The following is a 14873-nucleotide window of genomic DNA, read 5'->3' on the forward strand; positions in this document are numbered from 1 at the left end:
CAATGTTACAGCCTTATAACTGAAAACTTACTTTGCGGTCACTGTTGTTACCCTTGGGATTAAATGGGTTCAGATAAAAGAGGTCAACAAACTAATATTTATGCGCATCATTTAATTGTGAGGGTGTTCTGATAAAGCTGTAAAAGAAAACCCAAAAAAGCTCTTCAAAATGAAATATGACTGTCAGGGAATACTAAATACTTTGGACTCTTGATCTCTTTTTTCTGCGGCATGTGTGTCTTGTTGTGAAGGTTAAAGGTCATGAGGGGCGAGGACCTTTGTAATGCTACCCCGCCGTAACACGCATGACTGATGTGCTTGACTTTTACAGCTCTGAACTGTCCTCAAGGCTCAGACCAAGCCCTCTACCCAAAAACATGTAGTTCAATTGGCTCTGTCTTCATTTAGGTCACGTCTAACAAAGGGTCTCCTTTGCATGTTTTCTGCAAAACAGCTCTAAGAGGATAAGAGTGGCTTAATGTTGGGTTTAAGCTAGGCAATCACCCGGTGGGTGTACATAAGTGGTTTGCTGGAAAGGAGTACGAGAAGAAGAATGGAATATTCTTGTGCCAAAACGGACAGTTTGCAGGGCCTCAGCGCGGTCAGATAAGGCGATTGTAGCCACCGATGCAGCAGTCACGCAAGGGCCCCCAATGGCCTCGATTCAGCCGCACAACCAGGTGATTGTTCTCCCTATCATTTCAGAAGCTTAAGGATTTTACAATTGTTCACCGGTCAAATCTGATTAGAGGGTCTCGGCCGACCTGAGCCGCTGACAGTGCTGATAAAGTGAGAGTCAGACACAGCAAAGCTGTTGCATCTCCACTTATCTCTGGTACTTTCCATCATTTGAAGCTCTTGTTAAGGTGAAATGTTAAGAGGTATGCGTCTGTTAATTCCGTGACTGAAGCTTAAAAAAGTTACCATGTTATTTTTATCAAATATTGAGTCTTATTTCCAAGTTTTCTGTGATAAATGCCAGGCTCTTATTATATTATTATATTTAATTCAGAATATAGACATGCTGTAGCTGATGTGCTGCTGCCAAGGAATGCTGGCAGCCCAAATATCCAACCATAGCAGGGGGCAGATCAGCAGCTCCTGCCTGGTCCGAGCTGTGAAACATGCAAAGATGCAAGTAGTCATTGGCAGGGAAACGACGGTTAAAATAAACAAGCGAGCATCTAAAAACTGTGTTAATGAAAAGAGAGAAGATCGTCTCCAGAAATCTGAGATCTCATGCAGAGATCTCTGGCATGCAGCCTCTGTGTTAGCTTCTTCTTGTACGAAATGTGTTGATTTTAGTGAAGCCAAAGCCTCTTAATCACCAGTGAAGACCCACACGAGTGCGTGCACACACTTGTACACACACTGGCTGACAAAACAGGGGGATCCCTGTCCTTAGCTGTGCTTCATCCCTGCAAGCCCGTGCTTGATTCCTGTCTGATCCAAGACTACCGGCCTGCTTGCCTCCCAGCAGGGGCCCTTCTCCTTCAGAGAGAGGGCTTAACGTGGGACATATGGGAAAGTCTTTGCCTGCCAGATCACTGTCTTTGCACAGAGCCAGTGTCGGATAATGACACACTGGAGACACGGCAAGTAGAAAATGAGAACAGGAGATCTGCTGTCAGGCTGACTCGGTGACCCGGCCACGGGACAAACCATGCTGTCTGTCGATTGAGCGAAAAGCACTCAGGCTTATATGATGACTGCATGGCCTATTTTAGCCTAGAGACCCACATTTCAGCAACAGCGTCTGGGTCACTTTATAGCAGCGTGAGAGCAGAGTGCTGGGTGTGCATACGGATGCCTCTTCGTATGGAGCTCAGGGACGTCTGCACTGTGTTTCTGGCTTTTTTCCGTAAAAGCAACGGCATTAAAAATGGAGAGAAACTCAAGATGGGGTAAGTTTTGAGCTAAGATTGTCAGCTTTTCATAGAGGTTTGGAGCGCTTTGATCATATTCAAGTCTGTGAAGGAATTTGTCATTGAAGGCTGGAGCTGTGAAAAGCCACTGCAGTTTCAATGAATAGAAACACTTTTGAATAAAGCGCTTCTTCGTTTGAAGTCATTGTGACTTTGGACAGCTAAACGGTGAGGAAGAAGAGAGGAAGTTTTTCATATGTTAACCGCAGCAGGTTTGTGCGCTCCAGATGACACACAGTGTTTCACCTCTAATTGTCCCGCTGTGTTCTGATGATGCATCACTCCGTCACATCAAAGTTGTAGCCTGTACGAGGTGGAGAGGGGGTGTGTTGGCCTGAAGCTCGTCAGACCTCAGGCTGAAAATTGATTGGACCCTTAATTGTATTTCCTGGACTGCTGACGAACGTTTGAAATTCAGTTTGTGCAGAGAGGGTCAGGGGAGTCAGAATTTGCTTTCGCCTCCACATGTGTCCCTTCAAAACACACACATTCGTCCGTCCTTTCTTCTCTCCTTCCCTGAATGATGCTTTCAATAGGTCATTGGCGAGCACTTTGAGATTAATCACACCCAGCAAGACTGTGTTTTTTATGTATAGTAATGCTCTGTCATCTGGGAGTTATAGTCCATCCATCATAAGCATTTAACAGACTCTCTCTCACATATAAATAGGTTTTTACAGTAATGACAAATTACAGCGTTTATTTTATGGGATGTTTTGCTGGACAGGTGTCTCATTCTGTTGTTGTCAGGATTTACTGCTTGAATTTTATTATTTTATTGTACTTTTTTATGGCTTTGGAATTGCCTCTTAATTACCTCTCTCGTATGTACTGATGAATTATTAGTGCTTTGTTGGTGCTGATAAATAGCAGTTTGTTGGTATTTGTAATCAGTGCAACATCGATAATGATTACTGGGAGGTAATTGTGCAAAGCATTCTTATTTGTGTTGCTGCACTGCATGAGTTGCTGAGGAGAATGTAAGGCAGGATCCTCACTTCGCTTCACTGCAGAGCTAGAAACATTAAGTTGAGAGTAGATGGATAACTACAGGTATGAAAATATTGATGTCAAAGCAGCAGAGACTTTTATAGGAGTTAGTGCTCAAAGGTAAAAAAGTGAACAATATTTTGAAAGGACAACATAATTTACAGCGTAACCTGTTGAATTATAGGAACCCATTAAAGGAACCCAAAACATGTAACATGGAACCTTACAGCAAACCCCAAATTTGATAAAACCATATGTATGACAGATAAATATAAGGAAATAATCAATGTTAAAATGTCATTTTTAAAAGACTTTCCCTTTAAATGTATCACCTTTTAGTAACATCTCGTAAAATTTGACATCGTGAGCAGGAATCCTTTTAAAATATCATATAATGATTTTTTTAATGTAATTTTTTAAGATGAGGAAGTTATAAATGTGTAGTAGCAACATAATTTGAGGTGACTTTACTTTTATATTTACCAAAAGCTGTAACCATATGAACTTTTGTGTGGTCACAGTCAGGGTTGTCCTTTTAGCAAAACCATGAAGGAAAGGTTGTTGTGATTTTACGACAGGTCAAAGATGATATTTTATGTTGTGACGTCATGTGACTAAAATTCAATGTCAGGACGACGTCTGATGCCAACATCAGTTTTTTTGCTGATTTAAGTTTTATTTAGTTTCTTTGCAAGGTATTTATAATAAATCTTATCCATATGTGTCCATATGTTTTACCAATTCCGCAGCTGAAACGGACAGAAAAATTGACCTATTGTCTAACCCTTCCCTCCGCTCCGCACCCCGGCTATCTTAGAATGACCTTGTGATGGTGACAAGAGAAGGAAAATTAATAGATAAATAAATGAATGTGGGGATAAGAAAGAAAAGAAAAAAATGAAAAACTACAAAAAACTAAAAAAAAAATATCAATTTAATGTATAATTCTAATGTTGTTGGACATTTAAAATTGTGTCCACCCAATTTTCATTTCAATGAAAGTTTAGTATGTGTCCAATGTCAATGCCCAACGTCTTTTTGACATCAAACTGACACCCAGTGTGAGCTGTGACAGTATGTAAAGTGTGAGAAATTATTGCTGATAAGGATCTGTCTTTGCTTTTTGGCCGCTCCAAGCACCCATACAGTGACAGACAAGCATCAAAATCCAAATGACAGCGCACTTGGTCACAGTAAGGACCAGCTGTCAGGACCACTGTTTAACTTATGTTGCATAACTGATGCATGATTTGAAGGTGATGCTGTGTAATGCTCATACTGTAAATTTACTGTGATAATCAATTGCACAAACTTGCCATCTAAACGTTGCCAATGAATGTCTGTCTGTGGCATCCTGTGTCTCAACAGAGGGCAAGTGAGAGGTCATAATGTGATGGAAACTGACTGATGGCAGCAGCCTCATTTTATTTATAGCTTGAATTAATATTAAGTTGTAAACACTCCTTGATAGAGGCTACTCATGCCTTGCCTTCTTAAAAAAAAACAAAAGGGCAGTTTGGACATCAAGAGGCAAAGGGCCAGGTGCTCGAACACCCTCACCCTCCCCATCTGCACATGGGAGAGTACAGTGAAGTTTTATTTAATTTTTTTTCTCATTTTTGGCTCAGAATAGAATAAATCTTCCTTTCAACCAAGTCTTTCTGTCTCCAGTCCCTCAGTGCCTTCGCTCAACTTCAAAGTCTTTCAGTAGTCTTTCGCTGCTGTCAAAGTCTGTCCAGTGAGATGCAACACATCTGTGCTCTGTGTGACTTTGAAATAGTAAGCGCTATGGTAAGCGAGGCAGCTCCAGAGCTTCTGTTTAGAAACACAAAGAGTCTCTTTCAGGTGTGCCAGAATGCCACAGACTTCTCAAAATTGCCTCCGTTGAAGCACTACACCCCCTCTTCCAACCATAACATGAAGCAGACATGCCAATGCATCAAAGTATTTCTTACCCTCCTGCCACTCTGTTATGTGAAGGTCGCTGAGGTCACAGTTACACAGGTAAGTGTATGAGTGTGAGTGTGAGTGTATGACCACATCACACAGAGTGTCACACAGAGTGTGAGTGTATGACCACATCAGCTCCAAAAGCAAACCATGGTATCCATTTGATTTTACATTTATTGCGTCCACGGCTCATTTGGCACATGTTTTCATTCATTAGAATAATCCTGACTCCATCTGTCGCCTTGTTTAATGATATTTCCACCATTTCTCACTTCAGGTTTCATTTTTAAAGTCCCACATTTACATATTTGTCTGGCATGTATCTCACATTTCTTCTGCTGCCATCTTGTTAGTAGTTTTTAGTGGACCAGTTCAACATAACAGTTAACAAGAGGGCAATAAAATATATAATATACAGTGTGTCCTGTACAATAATAGCTATATCTGTAGTAGCAGGTTGGTACGTCACATGTATCTTGAGACTTTTGGCTGTGTTTTAAAAATTGGGACTTGGGGGATTTTTATTATTGTGCTGCAGAAAGTGGAAATACTTTCTGAGTACTCGAGGTCTCTGGAAACACCTTCAAACCAGAGTGAAGGACTTTTAAAGAACCTTCCAGGTTTCTGCAAGATCACCAGGGATTTATCTCTCAGAAAAACAGATGCTCACCTCTGTGACCTGAACGTCACCATAATACACAAGAGGCTCAAACTGTGGCTATATCTGTAGGTGGTCACCTGCCCAAATCCCCCTCAGTCCGAGAACCACCCCTACTTGCCATGCTGATCATGCATGTCGGCTAGTCCTTGACCCGCTGTCAGCATCTCCGGACTCTAAAGCCGTCCGCGTCACATCCTCTTTGCTCCATAGGTTGTGCTGATTAAGGGCGGCGTTTAAAGCAGGAACTGGAGCAATCTGCCACCAGCTCTGCCTGCCCTGCCCGCCCGCCTGCCTGCTTGCCTCTTCGACTGTTCAGTCAGCAACCAGCGGCCTGATTATAGCCGCCGGCTTTATGGCTCAGCCTGGACAGATGGTGTGGCTAGCACCGTCCACCCCTACCCCTGCCTGTCTGTGCTCATTCTCACCCGCTGTCGCACAACTGGACCGTTCAGTGCAGGACTACCAGGGAATTATCATACAAAACACATGCATACCACAGTCAGTGTGAATATACTGAAAAATATGTTGTGAATCAGCACGCTCAGTGTTTTCTTAAAGGGATAGTTCATAGTTTTAAGCGAGTTGTATGGAGCACTTATCAGTGTAGTGCCTACAGTAGATGGTGGTCGGTACGCCTCCAGTTTGGAGAAGCAGGCAGGTCTACGGACATGGAAGCTAAGCGAGTGGACGGTGCTACAGCAAAACATATTTTAGTCACATAGAAAAATTATTATGTGTTTAAGTGTACACTATTTATAGTTATTTTTAAAATTCAGATTAAAGAAAAGAAGATATTACATTTTAATTAGTGAGCTTTGGTGCTTGTAGGCAGATTTTGTTACCCTTGGACAGAGCCAGGCTAGCTGTGTCCCCCTATTTCCAGTCTTTATGCTAAGCTAAGCTAAGCAGCTGCTGGCCACATTTCCATATTTCACAGATGGACACAAGAGTGGTTTCAGTTATCTCATCTAGCTATAATAAATGAAATTTCCCAAATGTTTAACTATTCCTTTAATGATTCATCTTAGATTAATACAAATGACTTTTTGTGTACAGATGCAAGTAGCGCTGCCCCTGACAACGTGTATTCCTAGATGATTGTGTCATCATTTAGAGCCATTAGTCGACAAGTCACCCGCATGTTTATGATATAAATTTAATTATTAAATTCTATATTTCGGGCGGGGCAACACAACAGTTTGAGTTCAAGGTTTGAGAAAGAATAGTATCAGTAACATTGTTAACACTGTGCTTCGTTACAGAGAAATACGAAACTGTACTAATGAACCTTCATTAATATAGGCCTATATTTTATCTACAAGTGCATGTCACACACTGAGCGAGCCGCCTGTTAATGACGCTGTCGGCAAAGCAGTAATGATTGTGCTAATGGGCATGTAGCTACTTACATGTTTCAGATGATATGTCATGTTTGTAGTCGATGAATGAAGATGAGTTTACATATCACCTTGGGTTTGTTCTTCACCTTCTCAAAATGATCCCACATTTTGGATTTCCTGCCCGACATGTTATTAACTAGCCTGTGGAATAACCGCAGGTACCAGCCCTGGAAATTAGGGGCCATACACATGCCACGTCAAATGCCTACTCTTGTGCCTTCTTTGTGCCAGCTTCCAAGAGCGCAGCAACAGGTTGCTTCATTCATTCACTCATTCATCTTCTAACCGCTTCATCCTCTTGAGGGTCGCGGGGGGGCTGGAGCCTATCCCAGCTACATCGGGCGAGAGGCAGGGTACACCCTGGACAGGTCGCAGGACTGACACATAGAGACAAACAACCATTCACGCTCATATTCACACCTACGGACAATTTAGAGTTACCAATTAACCTAGTCCCCAGTCTGCATGTCTTTGGACTGTGGGAGGAAGCCAGAGTGCCCGGAGAGAACCCACGCTGACACGGGGAGAACATGCAAGCTCCGCACAGAAGGGCTCCCACGCCCGGGATCGAACCGGCAACCCTCTTGCTGTGAGGGTGCTAACCACCACACCACCGTGCCGCCCCAGGTTGCTTCTGAGGTTGCTAAATAACCTTAACAAGCGTGTGTAGGCCTGTCGTCCGTGGGACAGATGTAAAGCTGTGGGTAGCCCTGCACTAACATGATCAACTTTTCTGTGTTTATCAGACTGAATATTTACAGAAGGGAAAGATATCTGTCGGCTGTGATTGGTTTGTAGCATGTAGCATGAGTGTGGCCTCTTCCTGTGTCTGTCCTTTCACATTAAATTCCCACATGGTCCAGTCATATAGGTTTTGATTTATTTTGACAAGGTGCAGCTCCTGATAGAGCTTCACTTTTTTTTCCTACAATTAAGTGGCCAATGAAATCTTGCCGACGAATGAACTTTCTAGTCGACCAACGTTTGATCGACGATTAGGGGGCTCTCTTTCTGTGTGATTTTATGCACTTGTCATACACTTCTGGTTTGGTAAGTAGCATGAGGCCCATGACAGTCATGGGGTTTGAGACTGCAGAGAAGACGAAGTGATTGTCCTTGCTAATGCAATGATATGTGACAGACTGGGTGAATCCCTCTCTAAAATTAGCATATTTTGAACCATGATTTCAAGTGAAGCCTTTCCTTTGTCTTCTTTAACTTCACTGTGAATCAGCCCAGCAAAAGAAAACCGTGTCATGAAATTCAGATGATTCCCACCTGACTCAGTCAAAGCCCTTTTTTTGTCAAGATGTTGCCTTCCAACAATGCCTGGCTGTCACTCCTCATCCTCCGCTGCTCCTGAATGTCACTTTTATCTGATCATTTACGTTTACATGATCCCAGCTGGGTCCAAGATCATTTTAGGTACCTGGTGCTGCTGTAGCTTCTTTTCACAGAATCAGAAAGTGAGTGCACGCAGGGTTAAAGTTCACCCTGCAGCTGCGGGGATAAAGAAGGCATGTGGCACTTATTCAGATGCAAATAGGCCGACGCATTTTTCACATGCACTGTTAACCACCTGTTTTGCATGCATCTTGCAGTGTTAGCAGCACAAAATAGAAGCTCAGATTGGTTTGAGCAGACCCAGGACTTCAAGGTCAAGGTCACTCGCTCAGTGTTGGCTGCTGTGATTGCACTTAATTCAAGTCATCAGCACACACACACACACACACACACACACACACACACACACACAAAAACATATGGCTACAAAATCACACACAATAAGTCTGTAAGTGTTGTTTTTTTGCACATTTTGTACTCAATCTAGTCATTGGGACAAAGTGTTCCCAGAATTGTGATCTTAGCAGAAGTTGGGACTCATTCCAGAAAAAAATCATCCATCTTGTGTCTCTGGCACCGATTCAGTCCCTTTTTATTATCACTTTGTGTGTGTGTGTGTGTGTGTGTGTGTGTGTGCTTATGGAAAGTGTAGAGAAAAAAAAAGACAATCACAATTGAAGGATGCAATGATCCATTTCAAACAACAAACCATCCAATAAAAGTGTAAAACAGCTTGAAAATAGATCCCATTTTAGATGTTTATAGGTTCATTTTGAAGCAGCTGGTGGCTCGTGCATCACATCATTGCAGACATTTTAACCCAGTATAACCCTGTGGTCCTTGGGCAGGTTTGCACCGGCAGCTCTGCAGTTGACATTAAAAACAAGACACGTTTGGACCTTTGGTATCACTGTTACACCTTGGAGCAGCTTGCCTGAGGAGCTCTGGCTGCCTAAAAATTGCCGCTGGCTAAACAGCAGAATCTTACAAAAGACAATGTCCTGGTGATCTGGGACATTACTTTTTGTTTTATTATGTGAAGTCTTGTGTGAAACCAACAAATCCTCCAAATTAAAGGAACACCTCACCCCTCAAATGACCATTTGTTTATCATGACTCACCCTGTGTTACATTGAAATTGCTACTGGTCTACCACTGCCTCCATCAGTTAGTTTTTTTGTGTTATTGTCTAACTTATTTATCCTTTCATATGCTCAGTAATTCCCAAACACACCCCTTTCCAACAGTGAACTGAACTGAAAGTGAAACTTATCGAGGCTCTCTTCAAAGCCAGAGTCCATTGACAAAAACAGTAATTATACCTCACTGAACACAGGAGCTGCTGGTCTACCACTGCCTCGATCAGTTAGTTAGTTTCTGTTATTGTGCGACTTTGGTGTTTTAAAGGGTTAGTTAGGATTTGCAGTAGTCACGCAACAACACAAACAAACTTAACAATCGAGGCAGTGGTAGACCAGCAGCTCCTGTGTTGAGTGAGGTAAAATTACTGTGTTTGTCAATGAAGTCTCAAAGCGAGCTTAAAACACCAAAGTCACACAATAACACACACAAACTAACTGATGGAGGTAGTGGTAGACAGCAGCTCCTGTGTTCATAGAGGTAAAATTACTGTTTTTGTCAATGGTGTCTGGCTTTGAAGAGAGCATAGATAGGTTGGATTATACTGACTGAGATGTGTGGGAGTTTATTAAAGAATGTTTTTATATTGTTTTGATATACAAATATTCATTTTGGGGGTGCAGTCTTCCTTTAAATGATGAAATGCATTGTTTGTCCATAACAATGGTATGTGTTTTGTGTGCAGGATGGAAGAGACGGTGCGGTCGCTGCTGCAGAATCAGGGCGTTGTGGAGCACACTGCTGTGGACACAGTGGACATCATGAAGGCCTACAAGGTACACTTCAACCTCCTGTGGTCATTCAGTGAGACTAAATTGACCGTGTAGAGAGAGTCTAAATAAGGAGGCATTGAGGTCACTGATGATACGTACTCATTTTCTGTATTTACTCTCCAATGTGGCAGTAGTCATTTTGTAGGTATCTTCAGTTGTATCTCCCTCCTCGTATTCTTCATCTCAGACAGTGTTGAAAAAAGCTAGACTGAGCCAAGGTAAGAGCGTTCATCGCTGACCCTGTTACATAAGAGAAATAGCTGCTGGGATTGAGCAGAGAGGCAGAAAGAATACCACATATTTCTGAAGCACGGGGTCACCTCTGGGGTCGCGCTTCACAATTTGGAGCTTGACGTGTTTACACGGCATTGCAGCGCTGAAATGCTGTTGCCTCAGTCTGTTTATCATCACTGTTGTTATTCACTTGTGTTTCTGAGAGCCTAAGTTTGCTTCAAATTCTGTGTGATGCATTCATTTGTAGACTTAAAAATACCTCTTTAAGTATTTATCCAGAATCAGCACCACACAAATATTTCTTTTATGCCACATTCGAAGCATATGACGACTTTAGTGTCCATAAAGCAGCAACCAAATTAGTGGGTTTTTTTAACATCCAGCAGCAAAATGCCTCCAAGGAATAGAAGAAGGGCATCACTAGTTCAGCAAGCATGCAATAAAAAGAGTGTTTTTATAAATGACTACATGTGTTCATCACTGTGAATAAAAGATGGAAATATACGCAGAAAATCTTTGAATGATGAGCGGAAATAAAAGTGTGCAGAATAAAAAATGAGCACTATAAGATTAAATGTCAGTTGCTTTACGACAGGAATGTGAAATGCGGGATTAGCAGCAGTGATAATAGATTGATGCGCTGTAAGTTGTCCTGAGGTGCAAAAGCTTTATAATGAAAATATGACTCTAAAGTGCAGTCTGAAATTTATGTGACAAGAATACAATGTGTAAATATGCAAATAATGCTGTCTGTGCACACAGAGTAATCCTTTGCATGGTTCCCCACCACAAAGGGATTATGTGAGAAAGAGAGTGACAAAGGTGATAGGAAGTGGAGTTTGAAGTGGTGTGGAGGCACAGAATAAATATTTTCAACCCAAAATCCTCACTGCAACTGTTTTCTTGGTTTATAAATTAATTATAAAGTCTATAAAATGCCAAGTACATTTAATTTACAGTGATATGAAACAGAGAAAAGCAGCACATTTTCACATTTGAGAAGCTGGAACCAAAGAATGTTTGGCCGTCTTTGTAGTTAAAGGATTTAGATGTCTTCATTTTTCTTCATTAATTTGCCATTGATTGAATCTTTGATTGATTAATTGACAAATCATTTTAGCACTACAGCTTTTGTTGATACTGTTCAAGAGAGTTGTTTCAGATGAAATAATGTAATGATTGGAGTAGAAATTGAAACAGATTAAATTCTAATTCCAAATGTATGACCCAGTCTCCAGAAATAATTTTGGCATTGTACATTTCTGGAAATGTTTTGTAAAGCAGTGTCTAATTGGGCAATAATCAGGGAGGCTGATATCAGTTAGATAAACCTGCAGTGGATTAAATGCCTGAATCCCTCATGTTTAGGTAGGCAATCTGAATCCAGCATGGTAATGGCAGACTCTGCCACCACCGATAAAATATACTAAAAATAGACAGGTAATTACTAAATGTAAATACACAAAATTAAATTGATTAAATTAATTAAATGCATTTCAACATTGGACTTTTCTGCAAACCACAGATATGTAACATTTGTAAGTTATTATTTGGCAGATATGTTGAAACTGTATGATTCTGATTTGGACACAAAAAAACACTTAAATATGGTCAGGAAAACATCATGTCATTGGCTTAAAATACCCATTTTTGTCCCCACAAATATGTTTTGGTCCCCTGATGAAAAACATGCAGTTTTGGTGCCACAATTGGGCCTATGAATTCCCAGATGTCTCATTCAAAAACACCCAGTTTTGGTGCTACATTTGCAGCTGGAAGTGCCCTGATGTTTTGCCAAAAAATACCTTTTATTATGCCTCAATCATGGCTGGAGATGCCCAGATGTTTTGCCAAAAAATACCTTTTATTATGCCTCAATCATGGCTGGAGATGCCCAGATGTTTTGCTAAAAAATACTTGATTTTGGTGCCACAAACAGCCAGATATAACCAGATGTCTTGCTAAAAAACCACCTGGTTTTGGTACCACAATTGCAGCTGGAAATGCCAAGATGTATTGCTAAAAAATATTTGGTTTTGGTGCCACAATCATGGCTGGAAATGCCCCAGTGTCTTGCTAAAGAACACTTTGTTTTGGTGCCACAAACACGGCTTGAAATTCCCAAATGTCTGGCTTAAAAAAACATCTGCTTTTGGTGCCACAGTCATAGCTGGAAATGCCCCAGTGTCTTGCTAAAAACACCTGGTTTTGGTGCCACAGTCACAGCAGGACATGTCCCAGTGTCTCGCTAAGAAAAACTCTGTTTTGTTTTTCTGTCACAGCTGGGAATGTCTCAATATCTCACAAGAAATACCCAGTTTTGGTGCCACAATTGCAGCTGGAAAGGCCCCAATGTCTCACTAAAGAAACACCTGGTTTTTGGTGCCACAATTGCAGCTGAATATTCCCAGATTTCCTGCTAAAAAATACCCAGTTTTGGTGCCACAATGACAGCTGGAAATTCCCAAATGTCTTGCTTAAAAATACCTGGTCTTATTGCCACGGTTGTTGGAATGCCCAGATGTCTTACTAAAAAAATAACTTGTTTTTTGGTGGTCTCAAACAATGGTCTGCTGTTTGGTAGCTGTCCCGCTGAGACATCCCCTCCAGCTCTTAATCACATAGTCATCTCGTATACAGAACAGAACTAAATTACTGTAGAAATGTTGATTTGCTACTTATGAAATGTACAAATATTACATCTCAGTAGTTTGCAAAAATGTAAAATGCCAGCGTTTTCTCTGATAAACGGGCTGGATTGTCAGTTGCTGTCACCTTAACTTTAACTCCAATCTTTCTAAAGTGCTCTTCAATCAATTAACCTTCACTCTGATATCAACTGTAAGCTATTTTTTTTTTAGCCATGCCAGCAGCTTGACTCCACAGAGACGGCAATGCCGGTCTCTTCTTTATGACCATATTCCTACAAAGTAATGACATTAACATCAGCCTCAGCTGCACTTTATGTTAAGAGCTAATTGCCATTGTATCAGATTGTAAACAATATTGTGAACATGCTGATGTTAGCATTTAGCTCAAAACAGGTTTTTGCCACTAGTATCCTCTTTCATTCTGACACATGCAGAAATACGGTGTTGATTTAGTGATGTAACTCTTTATGAAAAAACATATCAGTCAAATCTAAGTCCTCAAAATTGTGTTCCAGAAGATTCTCAGCTATTGGACTTAAATATTTAAAGAGATTATTTTCCACTCTGATATACAGTATTTACTGTACTGCATGTAGACATACTTTGCTCTTCTGTTCAGCAGTCAAAGAGGATAAACTTGGAGGGTTATTATAGTATTCCCAGTAGCTGTATAACAGAACACCACATCTATTCCTCCGCAGCAACGTGCTCCTGCTGCAGCTGTATTCTGTGTGTTCAGCAGACAAACTCAATAACTTGAAAGGGCAGCGTGAGGGACAAGGTTTCCTCCCCTCTCCCACTCCAGACTCTCTCTACGGAGATTATTACCGAGCCCTTTAACGCCGTCTGATGAGCAGTCTCTCAAAGCAAACCGCAGACTCCACAGGCAAGCCCCGGCAAACAAAAGCAAACTTATAAAGCGTGACTTTAAAGAATTGCCTCGAACTCAATTGTCTGATGGAATCAAGCAAGATTGAAAACCTAATATATGTTTAGAGGAGATTGGATCAAGCTGAAAACAAAGTGCTCTGAAGGACATTATTTCCAATTCCTATTAGAAAGAAGTATCTTGTTCTGTGCTGCATTTGGATATATAAAAGACGAGCTGCAGCCATCCATTAGAGCTGCTAACCTCAGCTGTGTCCGGCACATTAACCATAGGTATCTTCAGGTTTGACAATTATCTGTCAAAGCTCAGCTCAGGGATGAAAAATGTAGTGGGTGTGCACAGTGATATATCACTCTCTAAGAACTGAATAACTCATTTGCAGAAAAGATAGCACTACTTCATTCACAGCACATGTCAAAGCTGTTTTGTTACTTAGGTTTAGATCCTCTCTTTCTGACTTTTATGTCATCTTTCTTTGTACTTTTCAGGCCTCAAAGAGGTATTCTAATGAAACAATCTGAGAGGTTTAGAAGAAGAAAATAAATCTCTTTTTGGTATAATTCATAGCCAGCCAAACTGAATTATAAAATGCCTTACAGGGACGTTCATCCCAAAATCAGAAATACATACTTTTCATCTTACCTGTAGTGTTGTTTATAAGATAAGATTGTTTTGGTGTGAGCTGCTGAGTGTTGGAGGTATCGGCCCAAGAGATGTCTGCTTTCTCACTAAGATAATGGAACTAGATGGCACTCAGTTTGTGGTGCTCAAAGCGCCCAAAACTTAAATTTGAGAAACTCAACAGCAATTTCGCTTTCCAGAAATCATGACCTGGTTACTCAAAATAATCCAAAGACCTTGTTGTGAACAGTTTCATGTAGGAAAGTATTTTCTTTCAACTGAACCACACCCAGGA

The 14873-nt window shown here is 41.1% G+C and overlaps 1 protein-coding gene across 5 annotated transcripts in view; it reads left to right on the forward strand.

Annotated features, from left to right (window-relative positions):
* Positions 1–14873, forward strand: part of LOC125884955 (nck-associated protein 5-like) — a 241421-nt gene that overhangs the window by 158856 nt on the left and 67692 nt on the right. For all 5 annotated transcript variants that reach the window (XM_049570270.1, XM_049570274.1, XM_049570271.1 and 2 more), the window contains one exon: positions 10096–10186. In XM_049570270.1, coding sequence (XP_049426227.1) covers positions 10096–10186 — 91 coding nt within the window. The remainder of the gene's footprint in view (positions 1–10095; positions 10187–14873) is intronic.

Source organism: Epinephelus fuscoguttatus, linkage group LG24 (genome assembly GCF_011397635.1).
Source record: "Epinephelus fuscoguttatus linkage group LG24, E.fuscoguttatus.final_Chr_v1".
NCBI classification, from domain to species: Eukaryota; Metazoa; Chordata; class Actinopteri; order Perciformes; family Serranidae; genus Epinephelus; species Epinephelus fuscoguttatus.